General features: G+C 36.0%; 1 protein-coding gene across 5 annotated transcripts in view; it reads right to left on the reverse strand.

Moving 5' to 3' along the window:
- The window catches only part of LOC125240721 (innexin shaking-B), a 145,674-nt gene that overhangs the window by 19,014 nt on the left and 102,468 nt on the right, over positions 1–24,192 (reverse strand). The window contains exon 2 of one of the 5 annotated variants that reach the window (XM_048148752.1): positions 21,205–21,257. The exons of the other annotated variants lie outside the window; for them this stretch is intronic. Coding sequence (XP_048004709.1) covers positions 21,205–21,257 — 53 coding nt within the window. The remainder of the gene's footprint in view (positions 1–21,204; positions 21,258–24,192) is intronic. 5 annotated transcript variants of the gene reach the window in all.

A 24,192-nucleotide genomic window follows, 5' to 3' on the forward strand; every position in this document is an offset into this window, starting at 1 on the left:
ATGGATTGACGATCTTCATACTAAGAATACCTCAATTTTTTAACGCCACCTATTAAATACTACTTATAAATACACTGATGATGTCTACAAATTTCTTTTTTTTTTCAAAATGTGTACCTATTGACTTGATATCATGATATTAAAATAAAGAAATATGTCATTTGTTCTTACAAAAAATAAAAACACGCAAAAAAATTTCGTGAAAATATGATTTTTGCCACTTCCAGACTGCGAAACAGCGCCATCTAGTATCTCTGAAAGGCCCATACATTTAAGGAGTACACTTTTTTGTATGGGATTATCAGTCCCGGTGTATATCGTCCTTGGTTTTAACTAACAGGCAGGTTAATCGATATAGACGGTTACACAAGTTTGGTCATTAGAAAAAACCGGCCAAGAGCGTGTCGGGCCACGCTCAGTGTAGGGTTCCGTAGTTTTCCGTACTTTTCTCAAAAACTACTGAACCTATCAAGTTCAAAACAATTTTCCTAGAAAGTTTTTATAAAGTTCTACTTTTGTGATTTTTTTCATATTTTTTAAACATATGGTTCAAAAGTTAGAGGGGGGGGGGACGCACTTTTTTTTCCTTTAGGAGCGATTATTTCCGAAAATATAAATATTATCAAAAAACGATCTTAGCAAACCCTTATCCATTTTTAAATACCTATCCAACAATATATCACACGTTGGGGTTGGAATGAAAAAAAATATCAGCCTCCACTTTACATGTAGGGGGGGTACCCTAATAAAACATTTTTTTCCATTTTTTATTTTTGCACTTTGTCAGCGTGATTAATATACATATTGGTACCAAATTTCAGGTTTCTAGTGCTAACGGTTACTGAGATTATCCGCGGACGGACGGACGGACGGACGGACGGACGGACGGACGGACAGACAGACATGGCGAAACTATAAGGGTTCCTAGTTGACTACGGAACCCTAAAAACACAAGCAATGCAAATTTACATTTAATAACTCACCTACGTTTTTTTTTTAATTGCCGCTTTTTAGTGACGGAAACACAAACAGTTGACAGACTTTATTTTCTAGGTGGCGCTATAATAGTTTGTCATTAAATTATGTTTTTTTTAAGCTTTCTTCTTATTACTTCTACTTATACCGGAAACCATATTTCCATTGACTTATTAGATCCTTATGATAATATATCTTTTTTTAATATTACGTCGGTGGCAAACAAGCATGCGGTCCGCCTGATGGAAAGCGGTCACCGTAACCTATGAACGCCTGCAACTCAAGAAGTGTCACATGCGCGGTGCCAACCCATTAGAAACTTAAATTGTGCACTCCCTTTTGCTGTGTTAAGTACGTAAGTTTGTACACTCCACAAGTTCCAAGGAGCAAAAGCAAAATTTAAAGCAAAATTGTGTGATTGGTTTATATTCAAGCTTGCATTGCATCTAGCAGTTAATTCAGGTTTTCAAATTTAAAGTAAGTACTTTACCTTCACCACGACTAAATTGGTTACAAATTACAAAGCAACACTAAGACTACATGAGAAAACTAAGTTTTTAAGTAAATCCATGTAGTTATTCACAAATCCTTTTCCCAGAAGATAAGAAATCGCACCAACAAAATAAACTAACAAAAAGACTAACACAAACCAGAACATTGCACCCCATCGGTCAACTGATCCGGCGATAAGTCCGCCGATCCGTCCGCAGATAAAGGATGTGTCCGATAAATCTTGCATTCGACTCGATCATTAATATATCTGGGTGCAACGGACGCCTGCATTTAGCACGCCACTTTGTGGGCGGAGACAAACGCGCGGTTTTTAAAACGCGGCTGAGGAAAAACGCACGATTAAAAAAACGCAGGGAATTACTACGCAGGGAGCGACGTACTGACAGCAAAAATATTTAACGAATTGTCACTGGAATAATCGTTTATTCTACTCAACGTATAGTAGTTCTATCTCAATCTATTGTTCTTTATTATTAGTGCGACAGACTCTGTTGCATTGTCTTTGACACAGAACGTTATCGATTGTTATGAAACGTAGCTAGGAATTTTAAAATCATAGAGTATTAATGAAAAAAACAGAGTCGCTGAAACAAAACGGTATAAACAAAGAAACCTGAAAAAATGGTAGAGCAAAAAATATAATTTTCATGAAATTAGGGTAGGGAATCTTCTGAAAATGTTTAGGAAAACAAGGAAGTTATGACCGTGTTAAGTTTTATTATTATATTACATAAATTTCAAATAACTATAAATACAACGTCTAAGTTTTCTGTGCCTTAGTTTTATCGCGTTAAAAACAGTATAGCCAAGTATATAGCCATATAAATATAATCTTACTAGCCTTTCCCAGTGGCTTCGCTCACGTTCGAAAGAGACAAAACGTAGTCTATGTCACTCTCCATCCCTTTAACTATCTCCAATTAAAAAATCACGACAATTCGTAGCTCCGTTTTGCCTTGAAAGACGGACAAACAAACAGACACACACACTTTGCCATTTATAATATTAGTATGGATTTCGGGAATAAACGCCGCGTTTAACCGCAGTGCGTGGTCTGTTCCCGCAACCCGTCGCTAATAAAGTTTGTTCCGGGAACTGCGGCCCGATCGGTATTAACCGTTTATTGATCCGTAAAGACGCCAGCTTCCGGCTGCCGACGGGTTAGCGGGTAGCGGGTTCGAGTCCCGATACAGTTAAGCATATTTCGGTCACTACGCAAAAAAAAAACAGTTTATTTCTGATCAATAGGAAACTTTCCTGCGCTTATTAAAGACACGAAATAAAGCATCAGATTTATCAGAAAAACTTCGACAGTGGTTATTTCTATCTGACTCTAAAAAAATATATATAAAATAAATGAGTTAAGTAACCGTGAAGTTCCTCAACTAGTCTTCTCATTAATTCCATAATTAGCATTATTATCGTTCAAATTCGTTTTAACAGTTCTAAAAAGAAGCTGATTTGACTAGAAGTTAAGTAGATTCGTGATCTGTAAGTATGAGTTTGTATTGATTAAGCGACGCATGTTCGACTGTTCATATTTTAAACGTACTTTTGTACAAATCTTGATGAATACTTCAGCGGTAAAAAAATAAGCGCGTTACAAAACACGGAGAAACTAAAAAGCCAAAAATAATAAACCTTTCAATTCAGATTTCTTATCGTATTGCAATAAGCTAAACATCCAAATTATAAACAAATCAATTATTTTTGTAGTCGGTACCAGACCTGTTCGTCGCCTTGCTATTGCCTGTTTGCCCCACCCAACCATACACAGGCTGGTACCGACTCCAAAAATAATTGATTTGTTTATAATTTGGATGTTTAGCTTATTGCAATACGATAAGAAATCTGAATTGAAAGGTTTATTATTTTTGGCTTTTTAGTTTCTCCGTGTTTTGTAACGCGCTTATTTTTGAAGGCGGTTTTATTTTTTGTTAAAAAGTTTATTTATTTGTTGATTTTTAGTGGTTCCTAGTGATATTATATGTACCAGTCCGAATACATGTACAGTAGTGAAAGAATTATCCTTAAACTCCTAACCATTGAGGAGTTGACCTTCCATCATCAGCTCAGCCACATAAAATTATTACCATCAGACGTAAATACTGGTGTACCTTTGAAAAATAGACTAAAAACATTACATGTGCCTATAACATTTGAAGAGTTCCCTCGATTTCTCCAGGATCCCATCATCAGACCCTGACTTGGTGCCAATGGGACCATCTCGGGGTTATACCGGTTCGATCAAAAAAAAAATTTTGAAAATCGGTCCACGATTCTCGGAGATATCGAATAACATACATACAAAAAAAAAATAAAAAAAATAAAATAAAAAAAACATTCAGTCGAATTGAGAACCTCCTCCTTTTTTGAAGTCGGTTAAAAATATGTGACTCACACATTAACATTATTATCACTATCTATTCTGACGACCGGTCTGGCCTAGTCGGTAGTGACCCTGCCTGCTACGCCGCGGTCCCGGGTTCCAATCCCGGTAAGGGCATTTATTTGTGTGATGAGCACAGATATTTGTTCCTGAGTCATGGATGTTTTCTATGTATATAAGTATTTATATATTATATATATCGTTGTCTGAGTACCCACAACACAAGCCTTCTTGAGCTTACCGTGGGGCTCAGTCAATCTGTGTAAGAATGTCCTATACTATTTATTTATTTAAGTTTATTTATTATTTATCTATGACCTACAGAAGCTTTTTTGAAAAGTAATAAAATAACCCCGTCAGTTCCGGCGTATTTGCATGTACAAAGTACAAATTATATTCGAGTTTTCAACTATTATTATACAAAGAAAAGAAAGTTTCAAATTCAACATCAAGTGCCGTAGTCAGTAAAAAACCTCTTAAGTAAGTCTATGTACATAATGGCTACTCAAATCTCCATACAGGTCTTTGGAACCTGTAATCAGTCCTCAAATATTCTTGTATCAGCGATATCCTTTGAGCTTAAAGATATAAAGTACTAGCTTTTCCCCGCGGCTTCGCTCGAGTTAAATTAGAAAATTGCGGAATGCTCCATACAAGCTTCCACCCCCCATTTTAGGGAAGTGGGGGGTTAGAAAGAGACAAAAAGTAGCCTATGTCACTCTCCATCCTTTCAACTATCTCCACTTAAAAAATCACGTCAATACGTCGCTCCGTTTTGCAGTGAAAGACGGAAAAACAAAGAGACACACACGCTTTCCCATTTATAATATTACTATGGACTATGGATTACGTTAAACCAAGCCAACACAGTACTTGTTACAGCAGGATTATGATCTAGAATCGCGTATTTAGGAGTCGATCATCAGGCAAAATCTACCAATAATTGCCATATAATTTACTGCTAAATTTAATGCATTTGGTGCAGAGTTAGGATAGATATTCGGCCCGATTAAAAAAAAAATACACGTCAAATGTGTCGCTTAACTTCAAAAGTGGGTAAATCCATTCTGCTATAAGGTTGATTATCTTTCAGATCATATTATATTTTTTATATATTCAACCTTAAAGCAGAATGGATTTACCCAGGTTTGAAGTTAAGGGATACAAATATTAGATCTATAAACGTTAAGGATGGGATATTATATCCTGTTATACTGTATAAATTATCCATACTAATATTATAAATGGGAAAGTGTGTGTATCTGTTTGTTTGTCCGTCTTTCACGGCAAAACGGAGCGACGAATTGACGTGATTGTTTAAGTGGAGATAGTTGAAGGGATGGAGAGTGACATAGGCTACTTTTTTCTCTTTCTAAATCGAGCGAAGCCGCGGGCAGAAGCTAGTGTTTGCATAAATAAATAAAATAAAATAAATAAAATTATCATTCTCAAAGCTGACGGTTTAAAAAAAAACGACTGATTAATTTCTAATACAACATTAATCACTATTGCCCTGTAAGAACCTCTTATTCACACATGACAGCGTCCACAAAACGTAAACTCGCGCCACCTAATGAAATTTTAAATAAAATCCTGTAATAATATTTAAAAAAATCAAGTATTTAAAAACAATATATCGCTTACTTTAAACATAATCTAACACATGTTACATTTTTGCGGATCTTCGTTAGTGAGTATTTTACGATATTAATTTATCACCCAGGATTTACTTATTATGTCATTTATCATTAATTTTTATTTTGAAACTAGTGCTGTGGCAGAGTCGGTCATTTCGAATTCAAATGACATTTCACTAATTTGATAGAAATCGTATATTTGTTTAAGCACCTCCTTGTACATAGGGCCTAATCGATTCAACCAATTCGAAATTAATCGTTAGATTTGGCAAACGATACGTCTTAGCCACATCGCAACATACTTTAAAACAAATGTGTCAAAAATGTGAACTTACAAATCTGGGACAATAGAATATAATTTCAAATACATTGTCTACATGTGTACGTAGCCTAACAGTGTGAAAGCCTAATTCGCCCAACGATGTGTACCCGGCCTAACAAAGATGGCGGACTCATTATGTACGGCCACGCGCTCTCGTAAACCGTCACCAAGTGTTAATCAGGGCTAAGGGGAAGTACTAGATTAGGTTTTTCAAACTAAACCTAGGTGGGTCTAAAGTTTGAGAATGCTTGGCTACTTATTTTTTTTATTATTATAAATGGCCTTACTCTTGGCCACAGACTAGCCAAAGGTAAAGACGTGGCTTACGAGTTATCAATCAATCAATCAATCAAAATATTCTTTATTCAAATAGGCTTACAATAAGCACTTTAAATTGTCAACAATGTATAATATTCATCTTATTCTAAATATCAGAGCAATTTATTGGTGCAATAAACAATATTGTATTAAAATTACATTGAATTAATAAAATGATATCAATCTAAATTGTATAAAAAAAAATACTAGTCTAAAAACTTCTAGAATAAATTCTAAATGTCAAAAAATATATTGTATAAAAATACATTGAATTATCAATATCATCATTAATAAGCTATATAATTAATTGTTTTCAGCAATACTTGTATCCCACGGTGTTTCATCATTCATGTAGTCTTGTGTGCTATAGTAGGCTTTAGAGATCAGTATACGCTTTACATAATGTTTAAATCGATTAAAAGACAGTTCAGTGATGGCATTAGGAAGTTTGTTATAAAATCTTACACAATTACCCATGAATGATTTTTTAATTTTATGGAGCCGAGTGAAGGGCACTGCAAGCTTATGCTTATTTCTAGTGTTTAATACGAGTAATTTAATACGATGGAGTGAGCTCGCCCAGAAGATGCCTGTGTGTGTAGCGGAATGCACAAACGCTCACGGTAATATCTCTTTCTTAGCTATCTATCTCTATCGCTCTTGCGTATTGGCACGACAGAGCCAGACTGCATTTCTGCGGCGTTTGGCGTCGCAGAAATGCCATTCGGCTACGGCACCTTCACTCAGCCGCCTGTTGACTTGATTGAAAAGTATACGTAGCCAAATGCACAAATGCTTACGATAATGTCGTTATCGTAGCTATATCGTTATTCCGTATTGGCGCGACTGAGCCAGACTACCTTTCGATCGGCATCTAGCGTCAACGATTGTCAATCGGATAGGAATCAATATGTGAATGTAAAACCTGACAATGTATAATCAATACTGAATAAAGAATATGAATATGAATATGAATATAGGCCGGCAGGACAATAGGCAACTTGCCTGAACGATTTGGTACTTAAGATGGAATATTTTATGTCATGCACGAAATTTAATATAGATAATTGTAAAAAAAAGATGGACAGTAGTTACATTCAATTTATATTTAATTAATCGGATCAGAAGTACTCGAAACCGACGAGTGTGTATGAGAAACGTTATGAAAGTGTGTGAAACGAAAGTGGTTTGTCAGGATCGTAGTAAATAGAAATCCGTGATCTCTGTCTACCCCTCTGGGAAACAGGCGTGATTGTGTGTATGTATGTATGTAGTCGGATAGAAATACATATGTAAAGTAAATGAGTTGACCGTGACGTCACACAACGCGATTTTATATTCATTCCATAAAACCGTTTAGTGCGTACAGATTTAGTGCGCGAAAATAATTTCCTTCGTATTTTGACGGATATGTACGAACGTGTCTTGCTATTTCAGTCAGTCTCAGTACAAGACGTACTGACTCTATCTGAACAAGCATGATATATACGAACGTTTCCGGAAAAATACCTATCATAAAATATCAAAATTAAATTTGTTTTACCAGTATATTATAGTTATTATGCTCATTCCCACTCCATAGATCACTACGGAATATTGCTTTGGGGTAACCGTAGGGGAGCAAACACCAGTACAATATCTAAATATGTGTCAGGATTAGTGTTGTGAATTTAAGCTTTGAGGCGTAAACTACAAAACTCGAGTCGCGACTTCTGAGTCTTAAAGCCTCGAACCTTAAAGCCTCGACCATATAAGCCTCAACCTTATAAGTTTGCGTTGCTGCTTACGAGCACAGAATCCTTGAGTCTTTAGTCCTCAAGCTTTAAAGACTCCTAAGCTTTGAAGGTTTAAGTCTATAAGGTTTGTAGCATTTAAGTCTTAAGAGCTTTTAATAAACTAGACCCTAAGGTCAACAGAAGTAAAAAAAACAGGCCAAGTGCGAGTCGGACTCGCCCACTGAGAGCTCCGTACTTTTTAGTATCCAGAGATACATGACATGAGATACAGCGTGGTGACGTGACCGGGCGGACGGATATCTGAGTCTTAGTAATAGACTTACGTTTTTACCCATTGTGTACGGAACCCTAAAATCTACCAAACCGACACCGTCAAATTAAGGGTTAAAAATAAATACTATCTGCCTATAAAGCTCGTTGTTTGAGCTCTTAAAGCTTGACACAGGCCTTCGAAGTTTAGGGGGCTTGAGCTCTCTATGAAGCCCGAGTCTTAAAGACTCACTCTTAAGAGCTCATAAAAAGCTTGAGTCATTAAGGTTCTGAACCGTTTCTGAGCTAAAACCTTTAACGCTTGAGTCTTTAAAGCGTGAACCTTTAGGGTTTGCAAGTCTTTAAGGTTTAAAAGTCTTCAAGACTAGTCTTATAACAACACTAGTCAGGATATTATTATTAACTTCGTAAATGTAAACCACTATTTTTTAATCTAAATACGTTGTACGAGAAGAAATCGCAAAAGTTGCAATAACATTTAAAGTTTCTTGCAAAATAGGGACTCAGTTCCGAACAAGACTGAAACCTCTAAAGAATGAAGGCTAAGCCTGGTTTCAAAATATATATCTAACGTTGGTTTTGTAACGTCAAAACCAATAAATATTTTAACGAATAAGGTATAAAGAAATCGTCTGTAAAGATTGAGTAAAAATGAGCGCAAACTATAAAAACTTGAGGTTTGATTCCTTAAAAATAGTTCTTTGTTTTACAGAGGGGCAAAGTTTTTGTTTAACCGCACGTGCCAATATTGATACCCGAGTAAGCGAAAGATTTCAATATTGGATTGGGTTATAAAGTGGAATCATGAGCGTTGCGAGGGTTTCAAAGCACGTAGGTTAAACAAACTTAGCCACCGATTGAAACACATTTTTTTTCACCACACCAACACGAACAAAATACTAACTATGAAACATCAAACTAAATCAAATTCAGCAATCTATTCAATATTTATGATTCAAAATAATTATTTAATATAGGTCTACCAGCCAGCTCAAGGCATCAAGTTAAAATTTGTATGAAATTACTGCACTCTTGTGGATAAAATGCAATTTTGCTATCCGTTTTCGAATTGCAAAATTGATCACAACCGGTCTGGCTCAGTCGGTAGTGACCCTGCCTGCTGAGCCGCGGTCCTGGGTTCGAATCCCGGTAAGGGCATTTATTTGTGTGATGAGCACAGATATTTGTTCCTGAGTCATGGATGTTTTCTATGTATATAAGTATGTATTTATCTATTTAAAGTATGTATATCGTCGCTTAGCACCCATAGTACAAGCTTTGCTTAGTTTGGGGCTAAGTTGATCTGTGTAAGTTGTCCCAATATTTAAAAATAAAAAAAAAAATCTTTACCAGTTGGTGTGGTGAAAATAAAATTAATACTCAAATTCACCACATAAATGTCGTATAAATGTTATACAATTTAAACCGAATAAAGATTTCCACAGATAAAAAAGCTGCATTAAAACCCTTAACTTTTAAAAATGGCCGAAATGGCGCTGTTCATTGTAGCACAAATGTCCGCTCGCACCGTCCTTTACCAAAACGGCTAAGGTGGGTACACTTTTGTATGGGACTTGTGACGTTTAGTGCAGAGTTAGTTTGGCTAATTTTGGCAGCAGCGTTGTTTACGGGGTGGCTGAATTCGAGTGGAATCTATGCAAATACTTAGGATGGTAATGTGGCTGTTGGATGGAGTTCCGTTGGGACGATTACAATTTTTAAATACATATACGAACGAGGAGACTGTCGGCTAACAATATCGATTATTTCATAGGATAGGAGGGTAAATGGATAATGATAGGTACTTTTTCAGTGCAGGTGGTGCCTTTTTAGGGTTCCGTAGTCAACTAGGAACCCTTATAGTTTCGCCATGTCTGTCTGTCCGTCCGTCCGTCCGTCCGTCCGTCCGTCCGTCCGTCCGTCCGCGGATAATCTCAGTAACTGTAAGCACTAGAAAGCTGAAATTTGGTACCAGTATGTATATCAATCACGCCAACAAAGTGCAAAAATAAAAAATGGAAAAAAATGTTTTATTAGGGTAGCCCCCCTACATGTAAAGTGGGGGCTGATTTTTTTTTCATTCCAACCCTAACGTGTGATATATTGTTGGATAGGTATTTAAAAATGAATAAGGGTTTACTAAGATAGTTTTATGATAATACTAATATTTTCGGAAATAATCGCTCCTAAAGGAAAAAAAAGTGCGTCCCCCCCCCTCTAACTTTTGAACTATATGTTTAAAAAATATGAAAAAAATTACAAAAGTAGAACTTTATAAAGACTTTCTAGGAAAATTATTTTGAACTTGATAGGTTCAGTAGTTTTTGAGAAAAATACGGAAAACTACGGAACCCTACACTGAGCGTGGCCCGACACGCTCTTGGCCGGTTTTTACACACTAGTGCGGTAAGTGGTTCATTTCTTGTCAGGTCGAAACGTCGGAGCGCCATCTGTACTGAAAAACGTCGTACGCACGCTCGCACACAGAACTTCCACTTTTCCGCACTTGTATCATAATGTACTATTTCACTACACCAACTGATAAAGGCGTTCTTTGCTATTCGGAAACTGATAGCAAAATTGCATTTTATCCACAAGAGTGCAAAGTAATTTCATACAAATTTTAACTTGATGTCTAAAGCTGGGTGCTGGAATTAACGTATAAATGATGATTTTGAATCATAAATGTTAAATAAATTGAAGTACTTTATTTGTTTTGATGTTTTACAGTTCATATTTTCATAGTGTTGGTGTGGTGAAAAAATAACTATTATTTTAACTAAATTCAAGTTCCCTATTCTGTAATCATGATAAACGCACTAAAGGAATTCCCCCGTAGACGAGAAAAGAAACCCAGATCCAGGAAAAATACTAAATTAGTATAGTTAACACCATTAAATGGTGTTAACGTTGAAAGAAAAAAATAATGGTTTATTTGCAATGTCAAAGTGTAATATTGTTTGGATTAATAACAAAATTATATGAAAGGAAGGACGTAATAATAAATGTCGGATTCAGAAGGCGGTGATCTTGGACACAGCACGGATAGTCCGACTCAGCGTAGCCAGATCTACGGAAAAGTCTGTAGATCTACGGATTTCGGGGCTTCAACACAGACCTACGGATTTTTTTTAAATTTCTAAGGAAATCCAATAAACACAATTTTTTACTAAATTATACATGTAAGCAATAAAGATATTGTGAGTTATTGTTAATAACGAAACGTGATTCCCGTCTGTCACGCTTCGGATGTGCTTCGGACTCAATTCGGACTATAGCGACTATTTATACTTTTGCGTTTCGTTACACGCCGCTCACGCTGTACAAGACCTAACTTTCTAAGGCTACACTAATGTAGTAAAAGGGAACGGAATTGAAGCGTACCAATACCTTTGGTAGGTACGCACTGTAATAATATGGCGAAAAAGTAGAAGTGCTACATACACTTCTACTTTTCATTACTCATTATTTATGCTTCATTATAGTCTGTCAAACAGAGGTGTGTCACAGTAAAAAGGCGCGAAATTTTAATTCTTCATGTCTTTTAATTATCCTATTTTTTTAATTTTCCGCTTTTTCTAGAGACGGAATCGGCCATAAAAACTTAAAAGAAAAGTCTGTAGAACTACGGATTTTTTAAATTGCAATCTACGGAATTCTACGGATATTTTGGCCGCAGCCTACAGATTTACAGAATTATAATCTGGCAACACTTTTCCGACGGTTCCTCTCTCTGCAGCCCTAACCACCGGCAGCTTGGGCCCTGCCCCGCTGCTGGCGGCACCCTAGGTTAGGTTTTTTATAATGTGTTTATAAATGTTTTATATTGTTTTGTAAGTGTTTTTTTTTTTATTTTACTTTTATACTCATTTTGTAAAAAACCTAGCCTAAGAGAAAAGATAAATAAAGGAAATGTCAAACAAGTTTATCTGTAGAAAATTGGTTTGGCACATTAACTCATGGCGTTCGTTATAATTATACACAGTGCTCGTGAGCATTGCAAGAGATTTTAAATTTTAACAGCATATTCCTGATCCCATTTTAAGACTAAAATTTTATATAAAATTGTCTGGATTTTGCCTAGTTTCAGAGTTATTAGTTATAAAAATGTTTTTCTATTGTTACTCCACGACACTTTAGTGCGTTTTCACATTATCCGATCCGATATCGGATGTCGGACCGATATTCCATACATTACTGGTGCCATCTTGGATTTTTTCCATTGAAATCCTTCCGACATCCGATATCGGACCGGATAATGTGAAAACGGACTTAGGGTCACTTGCACCATCGAAAATGGAGGGTTAGCCCTAGGTTAACCCACCATTTTATATGGAATTTGACAGTTGACAGCCCACTAACCTTGAGTTAAGTGGGTGGTGCCCTTAGTATGTTAGAAATAATGACACTTTAATGACGGAAACAATTATAAACTTAAAAAAAAAAACTCTTGTTTTCAACGCTTTGTACGTATAATACATATTTTAGTTCAATTCATATGCGACTGCGGTTTCAAAATTGCGATTTTTCAGAAACCGATTAACAATATATGGGCCATTTTTTTCAAAGTTGTCCACCGCACTTTTTTTGTAACATGGGTATTTTTTACGCGATTCATACTCAGAATCGCGAGGTCTTTCGATCCTGATAGGAGAAAAAAATAGTCCCAAGATTTCCATACATTTTTCAAACCTTCCATTCCGTTACCGCCGTACAAAATGTATGAAAAAATGGTAACGGAATGGGAAAAAAACCTTGGGAATCTGTTGGTAATCCTAAATAAATAAATAAACAAAATTTTGAAACTTATATAGTGACTAATATTGTGCGTTAATATTGTTTTAAAAGTAATCTTAAAATCTGAAAATATCTGAGTCTGAAACCTGAAAGTGAAAGTTTTAATCCTGTGTCGAGAGATGGCAGTCTATGCCCTGTGACTACACATTTTACATTAACAGTAATTCTCACTTTGTTGTGGGCTTTACAATGTAAAAATTGTATAGTGTGGTAAATTCGTTCCAACACTCGAATAATCGATCTTATTAATAAGAAGTATGTTTAATCACGACTTATGGTTCCCACAGACAGTCTTAAAAATTCATAATCTTAAAAAAAACTTGTATGCAATTTGACAGTTCAAACTGACACTGACAAGACACTGACAGATCTGTCAGTGTCAATTTGCATACAAATTTTTTTTAAGATTATGAATTTTTAAGACTGTCTGTGGGGAGCCTTACACTGCCGCAGCAGTTAATATAAAAAATAGTCCAAAATAGCTGATGTTCATTAATTAAATATTTGAATAGGTTGTCCCACGACATTTTAACGTCCATAGTTGAAAACAGTTTAATAGTCACAGGAATAAAAGCGGCGTTCCTCGTGTCGGCAACACCGATTGTTTAGCATCTTGTTTGGATGCGGGGCCGCTGACCTAATTTGCACGTTTGCTCTTTAAAACGGTGCTCCGGCGCCTTAGGATTATACGTGGCGTTCCATTATTTTATTTTATTTTTATTTTATATATTACATAAGGATCCTTAAAAGTCTTAAAACGTTTTCACCTCAGGGTATGTAGCCGAATGGCACAAACGCTCACGAAACGAAACGCTCGTAGGTATCTATCTCTATCGCTCTTGCGTATTGGCGCGACAGAGTCAGACTACCTTTCGCGGCGATTCGTTTTCGTTTCGCGTCGCAGAATTTGCTATTCGGCTACGGCGGAGCATACAACGTGGGAATGAATAAGTATCCCGAAAAATTTTAACTGCGTATTCGTATTTCGTGACCACATTTAGAAACTATAATGTCATTATGAAATTATCATTAATATAAATTTTGCTTAGATACAGAGATAACTTCATTTTTCTCTATAACCTAACCACAAAATTAAAATTGTGAACTAACCCCCGACCGCAACATAGTGGACCGATTTTCATGAAACATGGCTAAGAACACTCCCGACTAACTCAGATTTCAGACAAAAAAAAAACTAAATCTAAATACGTTTATCCGTTCGGGAGCTACGGTGCCATAGACAGACACACACAGACAGACAGACAAACAGACAGACAGACAGACAGACACGTCAAACTTATAACACGCCGTCGTTTTTGCGTCGGGGGTTAAAAACAGGGTCCGTCATAACTCAACCAAAATGCATTTTTGACTGAGGTTTACACTACTACTTATTCTAGTTTTGTCATATTTATTATTGACTGATAAAAAAAGAAAAACTTTGTAAATAAACCGCATACTCAAAAAAAATATGAAAAGGCAAAACTTTATTTTAATGTTGTGAAACTAAACAGTATTATATATACAGAGTGGGATCTGTAACAAAGGCGAAGAATTGAACTCTAAGCTATTCTCCTTATACTGATCAACATTTATTCGGCGACTTTTAAAAATAACTTGTATTTTGATTTTTATCACCATTGAAAGTTTTTTCTAAGAGGTAATGTATTGCGAATTCTGTTAAGTCTAAAGCACAGTATAATAAAGAGTACTATCGTACAGTATGGCCACTCCCGCTCCCCGCTGAAAGTGCTGCCCACCCCCTCTCGGTTACCTCACAGTTACCGCCTGTCAAAAACGCAAACAGTCGACCTGTCATATTTCACTCATACAAGCATAGTACGCGTTCACTTACACGGGCTTAGACTGTGTGCTAGGAACGCGCTTCTTTCATATATTTGATCGCCAGTGTCCGAGGTGTGGTCTAAAGTGTGACAGACAACGTCAATGACAACAATAATGGCGTACATTGAAGCTAATATTTATTTTGTATGAAAAATTAAAAATTTAAAGACTTCATAATTTTTAAAAGTCACTGAACAAATGTTGATCAGTATAAGGAGAATAGCCTACAGTTCAATTCTTCGCCTTTGTTAATCAATCAATCAATCAATCAATTATTTATTCGTGATAACTACAAAATACACAAGTAAGAAAACAGAATTAGCAAATAAAAGAAATTAAACATATAAGTTACCACGAAATGGTCCCGACTCAGCATAAAATGCTAACCCAAGGGTCAGCACTGGTCTTCCGTCGGGACCATTTTGTTGGTCACGAACGCAGCTGTACGACGCGGACCCGTGACATAGTGAACGCAGCGCAATGTTTATAACTAAACGCCCCACAATTGTTATATCTGTTACAGGCCCCACTCTGTATATATCTATTACAAGTAAATAAATAAGTACTTGCCCTACGATCTGAAGGTTCACCAAAATCAAGGTCTTAATCGTGACATCTTGACCCAAATTTCAAGGTGTTTAACTAATGCTTAGGGCGCCTTAAGATCAGAGGATACAAATAAAGGTAACTGTTTGAGATAATAAGGGCTTTATATACGACGAAGAAACATCATTTTATCTATTGTAGTAGTAGTAGTAAAACACTTTATTGTACCAGAAAATAATACAACACACAGGAAAAAGAGCTTATTATAAGTACAAAGGCGAACTTATCCCTTTAAGGGATCTCTTCCAGTTAACCTTTGAGCAATTGAGGGAGAATTGGAGATGGTAGGCATACAGTACAAACGGCGCAGGAAACGGATTCTAGGTAATAATAAATTATAACTGATATATACTATTGTATATATTTTCTGAGACATAATACCTATTTATTTCCGTCCGTCCGTCCGCGGATAATCTCAGTAACCGTCAGCACTAGAAAGCTGAAATTTGGTACCAATATGTATATCAATCACGCCAACAAAGTGCAAAAATAAAAAATGGAAAAAAATGTTTTATTAAGGTACCCCCCCTACATGTAAAGTGGGGGCTGATATTTTTTTTATTCCAACCCCAACGTGTGATATATTGTTGGATAGGTATTTAAAAATGAATACGGGTTTACTAAGATCGTTTTTTGATAATATTAATATTTTCGGAAATAATCGCTCCTAAAGGAAAAAAAAGTGCGTCCCCCCCCTCTAACTTTTGAACCATATGTTTAAAAAATATGAAAAAAATCACAAAAGTAGAACTTTATAAATACTTTCTAGGAAAATTGTTTTGAACTTGATAGGTACAGTAGTTTTTGAGAAAAATACGGAAAACTACGGAACCCTACACTGAGCGTGGCCCGACACGCTCTTGGCCGGTTTTTTGTAATAATCATAAATATAATGACATCTAAGAGCACGTAGGTACAGTCAAAAATACAGCCGTGAATACAAAGTGCCAAAAATGTATACAGAACTTTATTGATAAAGGTGTGTATATATATTTTTGGCTTTTCCTTTTTTTTTATGGAATCGATCGTATTTATCATGCTAGGTCAGATAATGTCGGTGCGTATTGTATGTAGGTACAACTTAAATTGAGTAGGCCGCTAGCGGCCGCTGACTGTCATAAAAAATGGTCAGGTTTTTAGGGTTCCGTAGTCAACTAAGGAACCCTTATAGTTTCGCCATGTCTGTCTGTCCGTCCGTCCGTCCGTCCGTCCGTCCGTGCGTCCGTCCGTCCGTCCGTCTGTCCGCGGATAATCTCAGTAACCGTAAGCACTAGAAAGCTGAAATTTGGTACCAATATGTATATCAATCACGCCAACAAAGTGCAAAAATAAAAAGTGAAAAAAAAATGTTTTATTAGGGTACCCCCCCCTACATGTAAAGTGGGGGATGATTTTGTTTTCATTCCAACCCCAACGTGTGATATATTGTTGGATAGGTATTTAAAAATAAATAAGGGTTTACTAAGATCGTTTTTTGATAATATTAATATTTTTGGAAACAATCGCTCCTAAAGGAAAAAAAAGTGCGTCCCCCCCTCTAACTTTTGAACCATATCTTATACTATTAAACGAGCAATTCTTGTATATTTATTTATTTATTTATTTATTTATTTATATATACCGACGATCTCGGAAACCGCTCTAACGATTTCGCTGAAATTTGTTTTGTGGGGGTTTTCGGGGGTGAAAAATCGATCTAGCGTAGCCTTAGATCCCGGAAAACGCGAATTTTCGAGTTTTCATGAGTTTTTCTTTCGCATTTGTAAACGTAAAATATGGTCCTTAATTTCGCCGCGCGCGCATCGATTCCGCTTAGCTCAGTCGCACGAGGTCGGTCTAATGTACGCAGATAGATCGTAGGTGTCAGGGTTTCGAATCCCGGTCATAAATTAAGTTTTTGTTTTTTGTCTTTTTTTTTGTTTTTGTATTTATAAGAGTTTTTTTTTTATCTAAAGACGTGATATATTAAAATAGAACCGAGCGAAGCTCGGTCGCCCAGATATTGTTTAAAAAATGTGAAAAAAATCACAAAAGTAGAACTTTATAAAGACTTTCTAGGAAAATTATTTTGAACTTGATAGGTTCAGTACTTTTTGAGAAAAATACGAAAAACTACGGAACCCTACACTGAGCGTGGCCCGACACGCTCTTGGCCGGTTTTACATTTGTAGTCTGCCTCTTTTCTACTTATATCATCATAATTATGCGTGACAGCTTCTCTTTTGCACACTTGAGCAGTCTTTAAGCGTAAGCGAAATGATAGGTCTGTGCGTCCCACAGTATTAATTTCATATTTCCCAACTCAATATAAATGACATACACCAAAACCAACTTTTGTTAGCCATCCGACGACCGGTCTGGCGCAGTCGGTAGTGACCCTGCCTGCTACGCCGCGGTGCCGGGTTCGAATACCGGTAAGGGAATTTATTTGTGTGATGAGCATAGAAATTTGTTCCTGAGTCATGGATGTTTTCTATGTATATAAGTATTTATATATTATATATATCGTTGTCAGAGTACCCACAACACAAGCCTTCTGAGCTTACCGTGGGCCTCAGTCAATCTGTGTAAAAATGTCCTATAATATTTACATATTTATTTATCCAACCATCAACTAAAACACGGAAATATTTTAAAAACGCTTTCAGTTTTCAAAATTGGTAAAATCCGGATTCCAGCAGCTTGTAAAAGGTACAGTAAGCTTAACAAATGCTTGGCATTTTCGCAAATTTATTTACCACCCACAATGAACATAACAAACTGTTATTTTATACAGTGGCTATTGTGTTTCACAGTTTTTTAACACCCCCTCTACCATATTTTACAGCGAACAAAACGCATTTTTTTATGAAAAGTGCTATTTTTCATGAAATTGTTAGTTTTAATAGGGAAGCACATGATAAAATACCTATTAGGGACTTAAAAACAAATACAGGAGGAATAAATAAATACATTTGCATGTATGACACTACTAGTAAAAATTGTTATTTCAATTTTATGTAAAACTAGATCTTTTAGTAAAGCGTGTCGAAATTTTGTGAGACCTAATAGAGTATCCTAAGGAACAATAAGGACAACTTACAAAAAAAAAAAAAAAACCGGCCAAGAGCGTGTCGGGCCACGCTCAGTGTAGGGTTCCGTAGTTTTCCGTATTTTTCTCAAAAACTACTGAACCTATCAAGTTCAAAACAATTTTCCTAGAAAGTGTTTATAAAGTTCTACTTTTGTGATTTTTTTCATATTTTTTAAACATATGGTTCAAAAGTTAGAGGGGGGACGCACTTTTTTTTCCTTTAGGAGCGATTATTTCCGAAAATATTAATATTATCAAAAAACAATCTTAGTAAACTCTTATTCATTTTTAAATACCTATCCAACAATATATCACACGTTGGGGTTGAAATGAAAAAAAAATCAGCCCCCACTTTACATGTAGGGGGAGTACCCTAATAAAACATTTTTTTCCATTTTTTATTTTTGCACTTTGTTGGCGTGATTGATATACATACTTGTACCAAATTTCAGCTTTCTAGTGCTTACGGTTACTAAGATTATCCGCGGACGGACGGACGGACGGACAGACAGACATGGCGAAACTATAAGGGTTCCTAGTTGACTACGGAACCCTAAAAAAACTAATTATTTGCAACCTAACCTATGACTTTAAGTAATGATGATCATATTTTTGTAGCTCTCTCAGGACCTAGCTCAGGACCGGGACAAGTGGCGTACTAGAAGAGAGGCCTATGCTCAGCAGTGGGCGAAGGGCTGATATGATGATGATGATGATTTTTGTAGCTAAATGTTTGAGATTTCAAAAAACGCATTTTAATCGTGTAAAAAGCATAACTCGTATTGCAGTAAATTTCGTACAATTCACCAAAGTAATGAGAGAAATGCGAGCCGCTCGGCGAAACCAATACACGTTTCAAAACGGTGCTAAGAAAATAAAAGAATATACTGGTACTCATTTAAGATTCTAAAGATACTGCAACACGATCTGACCTAATTCTCAGCACTACGGGTGTTTAAAAAAATAAACTGATAAAAAAACATTCAAATACCACCCATTTGGCTTCGTTTTCTCTTTTACATGTCAATTTAAATTCAAGACTAAAACGAGGCGCAGAGTAACGTTTTTTTTTTGGTGTTGCAAAATGCCGTAATAAGGAAAAACGGATAAGAATCGTGTGGATGCACAGACTGGTAAAGCTACACTTGCTCGTTCCGGGTGATAGTAATTTTATACGCGGTGTAGATGCAGCATTATGTTAGGGAATTGCATATACATATTACGTAATGAAGTCTTATACGTTTTATGAAAAAATCATATAGGTTAATAATCCGGCAGAGTTTTTAGGTTTGAATATTTTTGACTTCGACAATTTGCATGTTTATATAAACGTGCGCATTGTTGAAGTCAAAATAGGTATGGTAGAATTGAAAAATATGATAGAATACGCGATACAGACACAGCATTATGTTTAGTAGGTTGCGTTCTTAAAAAAGTCAACAAATTATCAAGAAAGAGTGGAGACGTCGGGGTGTTGGTGTGCAGAGGGTAAAGCTTTTTTGGTGGAATTGGGGCGGCGGCTCAGCGAGAGTGGCCACAATTCAGCGATGAAGCTATCGCAATTCAGCGTGGGAACGCGTCGTGATGGGCACCTTTGCATCTGAATGGGACCGGGACGAGTTTTGTGAACAGGTAGGTTTAGTTTTAATATTATTTACTTCGTTAAGTTAATGTTACTTGAAATTACAATTTGAGTTTTTAAGTTCCAAATGTACCTTTTACTTATAGCAAATAAAATTTTAAAAATATTCGCCTTCTTATTTCTTTTATTAAGACAGTTTAGATTTGGTATATTGGTTGTGTTTTCGATGTTATAAGTGTGACGTGTCTGGCTGGCTGTCTGTGTGTGTGTGTCTGCCTGTGGCATCGTAGCTCCCGAACGGATGAACCGATTTAGATTTAGTTTTTTTTTGTTTGAAAGCTGAATTAGTCGGGAGTGTTCTTAGCCATGCTTCATGAAAATCGGTCCACTGTTATGATTTTCGATGTATTTGATAGATTTCTCACGCAAATCGTGGCAAACTCGAGCCCTAGTCATTTGCGATGTTAATTAGCAGCAGCATTTAAAGCGTCACAGTAATTTGAGTCGTAATTGTTATTACTTTTGGCTTTGAGATATTTCCGACTGGTCATTAATAACTTCGTGAATCAGGCTTCAATAACTCAAATGTTTATTGTAACGGTAACCACAAAAAATCTAAATAAATCTTTGACAAGGAATTTTTGTATGAGGCTTAACTGTGCGATTAGAATAATGAATAAGCATGGGTATTGATTTCAAAATAAAACGTTTTCACCCGTAGTTATAAGATTACGTCTAAACTACATATTCTAATACTGCTTACATGTTACTTGTCACAGTGAGATTATATAATCTCTCATCGTCAAATGTGACGCTTTTCACTTAGTAAAAGTTTATTTCGAATTTGCTTCATTCACACACTTATTATAAGAACGTTTCGGATAGGGCATAGGTCATTTAACATTTTTCTCATAAAAAAACAAGCCATCATCCAAATTTTAATTTGGTGGCCTTAAACTTAAATGTGGAAAAAATACAAATTTGCTAATTGGGATTATTACACTACTTTCAAACACATTTTTAAATTCTAGTTGTTAATCTACAAGAAGTTTAAAACACATTTTTCATAAATAAACACTTCTCTAAGCGAACAATTTTACGACTCATGATTTTGCTTAATAAAATGATTATGTGTACTTACGTATTTATATAAATTATTCAGGTGGTGGCTTGCGGACTCCGGCCCATGCACATCTGGAATACCACGGACTACGTTAGCGAACCGTTTTTATTTCGGTTGGCGTGGTTGCAAGTCTGTATTCAATACTCGTCTCTTTTTTTAATTTTTGAACAAAGTTAAATTGTGGACCTATTACATACCCTTGAGGGACACCGTGAGATCGATAGTGTTTCTGGTAAATAAACTATTGCATGTTGTAAAATTTGTTTTATGTTTATTTTAAGGGTAATATATAAATATATTTGCAAGTTGTAATTTGCGTAAATTGCACTAAACACTTAGTAACAGTATCATAAACATATCAAATGCTTCAGGTAAACCGAAAGACATGAAATTGCATTGATACTTTGATTAAATGTAAAAAAAGAAACACAGACTTTTGACGAAAAGACTTTGCAACCACGCTCCACCGCAATTTATAATGAATTCGCTTCGCTTGAAGAAAAGAGGCAATATAATATTGAATTAATGTCAAATTGTGAGGGAGACAACACCAGAGGTGTAGAAAAACATTCGCATGGCGGCAGAGTCGCAAGCCACAACCTAAAATAATTATAACAATAAAAACCAATTAGATAAAATTTTTAATATGCAATGAAGTTGATCACCTGTAAAATTTGAATGATAATATGTACAGTCGACGACAAAGAGATGAATTTGTGTTATATTGAAGTAATGCCAGAAAATAAATACTTCTTTTTGTAGTCGACTTGTATCTAACAAAGATAAAAAGGTACGTAAGTGGTAAGTGTCAGTCATCCGTTCATCGCGAACGCTGTAAAGGATTCGAAACGTTGTGATGTAGATTATAATCGGTGCCTTAATTTTATTTAAACATAATGCTTCATAATTATTAAACAAATTAATAAATATTATAGGAAATTCTTACACAGATTGACTGAGCTCCACGGTAAGCTCAAGAAGGCTTGTGCTGTGGGTACTGATACAGCAGTACGTATCCATACTAATATTATAAATGGGAAAGTGTGTGTGTCTATTTGTTTATCCGTCTTTCACGGCAAAACGAAGCGACGAATTGACGTGATTTTTTAAGTGGAGATAGTTGAAGGGATAGAAAGTGACATAGGCTACTTTTTGTCCAAAGCTAAAATAATAAATACCTACAAATATAATAGAAAACATCCATGACTCAGGAACAAATATCTCATCACACAAATATATGCCCATACCGGGATTCGAACCCAGGAGCGCGACACAGCACGCAGGGACACTATCCCCTAGTCCAGGCCTATCGTCAAAATGATATCAACAATTGCCTAAGAACAAAGTATAATATCGTTTTGTAAAGGTAAATATTCGTGTAGCTGCCAGCGACCATTAACCGGCTGGTTCCAAACAAATTGTAAAACGTACGGTAATATTTGTAGTAACTGGAGCTAGTAACACGTGTTACTAGGGGGACGATTGTAGGTACGTTTATACAGATTATTCTGTCATTTACACGATTCTTCTCTTTTGCGTACAGACTTTAACAGAGGGTGAAAGAATACGCTAGAATAGGCTAGTTTCCTACTAGTTAATTCAGCTTCTTTCCTACTAGTCAATTTAGCGTCAAGAACTGTCAAAACGATTTGGTAATATGGAATTCCTATGAAATACTGAGGAGTGACGTCACAGTCAATTCAGTTACCAGATCTTTCTCTTTGACTTATTAAATAGAAATTATGTTTAAACTACTGTTCATATTTTAATTCATAATCTTCTAATTAGGTGGTGCTTTATTTTGTGCATTGCATAAAATTTTTTATTTTAAGTATAGGAAACTAGCCTTTTATCTTTAATTTTTCTTATAAGACTAATCTGAACCTGAAGGATAACTCACACTCTAGTCAAGGGCGAGGCGATCCGGACCATTTGGCCACAGATAAACTATGCGACAAATACCTCTGTGAATGAAGAATACCTTCAGCGTTACTGGGAATTGGGAATCGATCTTTTAGTAATTAGCAATAAGGCGGCAACAAAGCGGGTCTTCGTCATCAGGTGCTGTTACACAGGCAACACAATAGGCTAGTTTCCTACTAGTCAAATCAGCTTCTTTTTAAGAACTGTCAAAACGATTTGCTAATATGGAATTACTATGAAATACTGAGGAGTGACGTCACGGTCAATTCATTTACTTTATATCGTTCTCTTTGACTTATTCAATATAAATTATGCTTAAACATAAGTACTGTCCTCATTTTTCTTCTAATTATGTGGTGCTTTATTTCGTGCACTTCACAAAATATTTTATTTTAAGTATAGGAAACTAGCCTATTGCAATTGCCAATTGTAACTCGTTTCTTGAGCCATTTGTCGCAGTCTATCCCCGACTTAATTGTATTTTATGCAACAGCCGTTTAAAGGAGGTAAAAAAAGACGAGTGGCGTGGGTAATAATTTGAGGCGAAGCCGAAACCGCCACGAGTATTTCTTAATAACTTTCGTAAAAATCACACTGTTTCCTGTATTTTGACGCAAAGATTTGCACTGCCAGCGCAGCTGCCCAAAGCCATCCCGCGCGCGCGCTTTGTATCGTTATAACAATGCGTTGCCAACTTGCCATGGTTACAGAGCAAAACAATGCGTTTTCAAGTTTTTCGTTATTGCGCGCATGCGCGGAAAGTAGGGCTTGCAATATCGGACGATTTTCAATTCCGGAACTGGTTTTCGAGATTGGACTTCAATTCCGGAATTCCGGAACTAGTTCCGGAATTAGACAATTTTTTTTCGTTTTGTTTTCTGGTGGATTTCTGATGAAATAATACAATTTTAAATTGTAATTTATTATTAATCGACGTTTAAGACAATAACTCCGTACCTAAAAGGCATATAACACTGCAATTTTCATTTTAGTAATTTTACAGGAAAGCCCATTTTGTGTCAAAATCGGTCTTGCTAAGTATTTCGAACAACAACAAATGATACAAACGAGGTTTTAGTGCCA

This window comes from Leguminivora glycinivorella, chromosome Z (genome assembly GCF_023078275.1).
Source record: "Leguminivora glycinivorella isolate SPB_JAAS2020 chromosome Z, LegGlyc_1.1, whole genome shotgun sequence".
In the NCBI taxonomy this organism is placed as follows: Eukaryota; Metazoa; Arthropoda; class Insecta; order Lepidoptera; family Tortricidae; genus Leguminivora; species Leguminivora glycinivorella.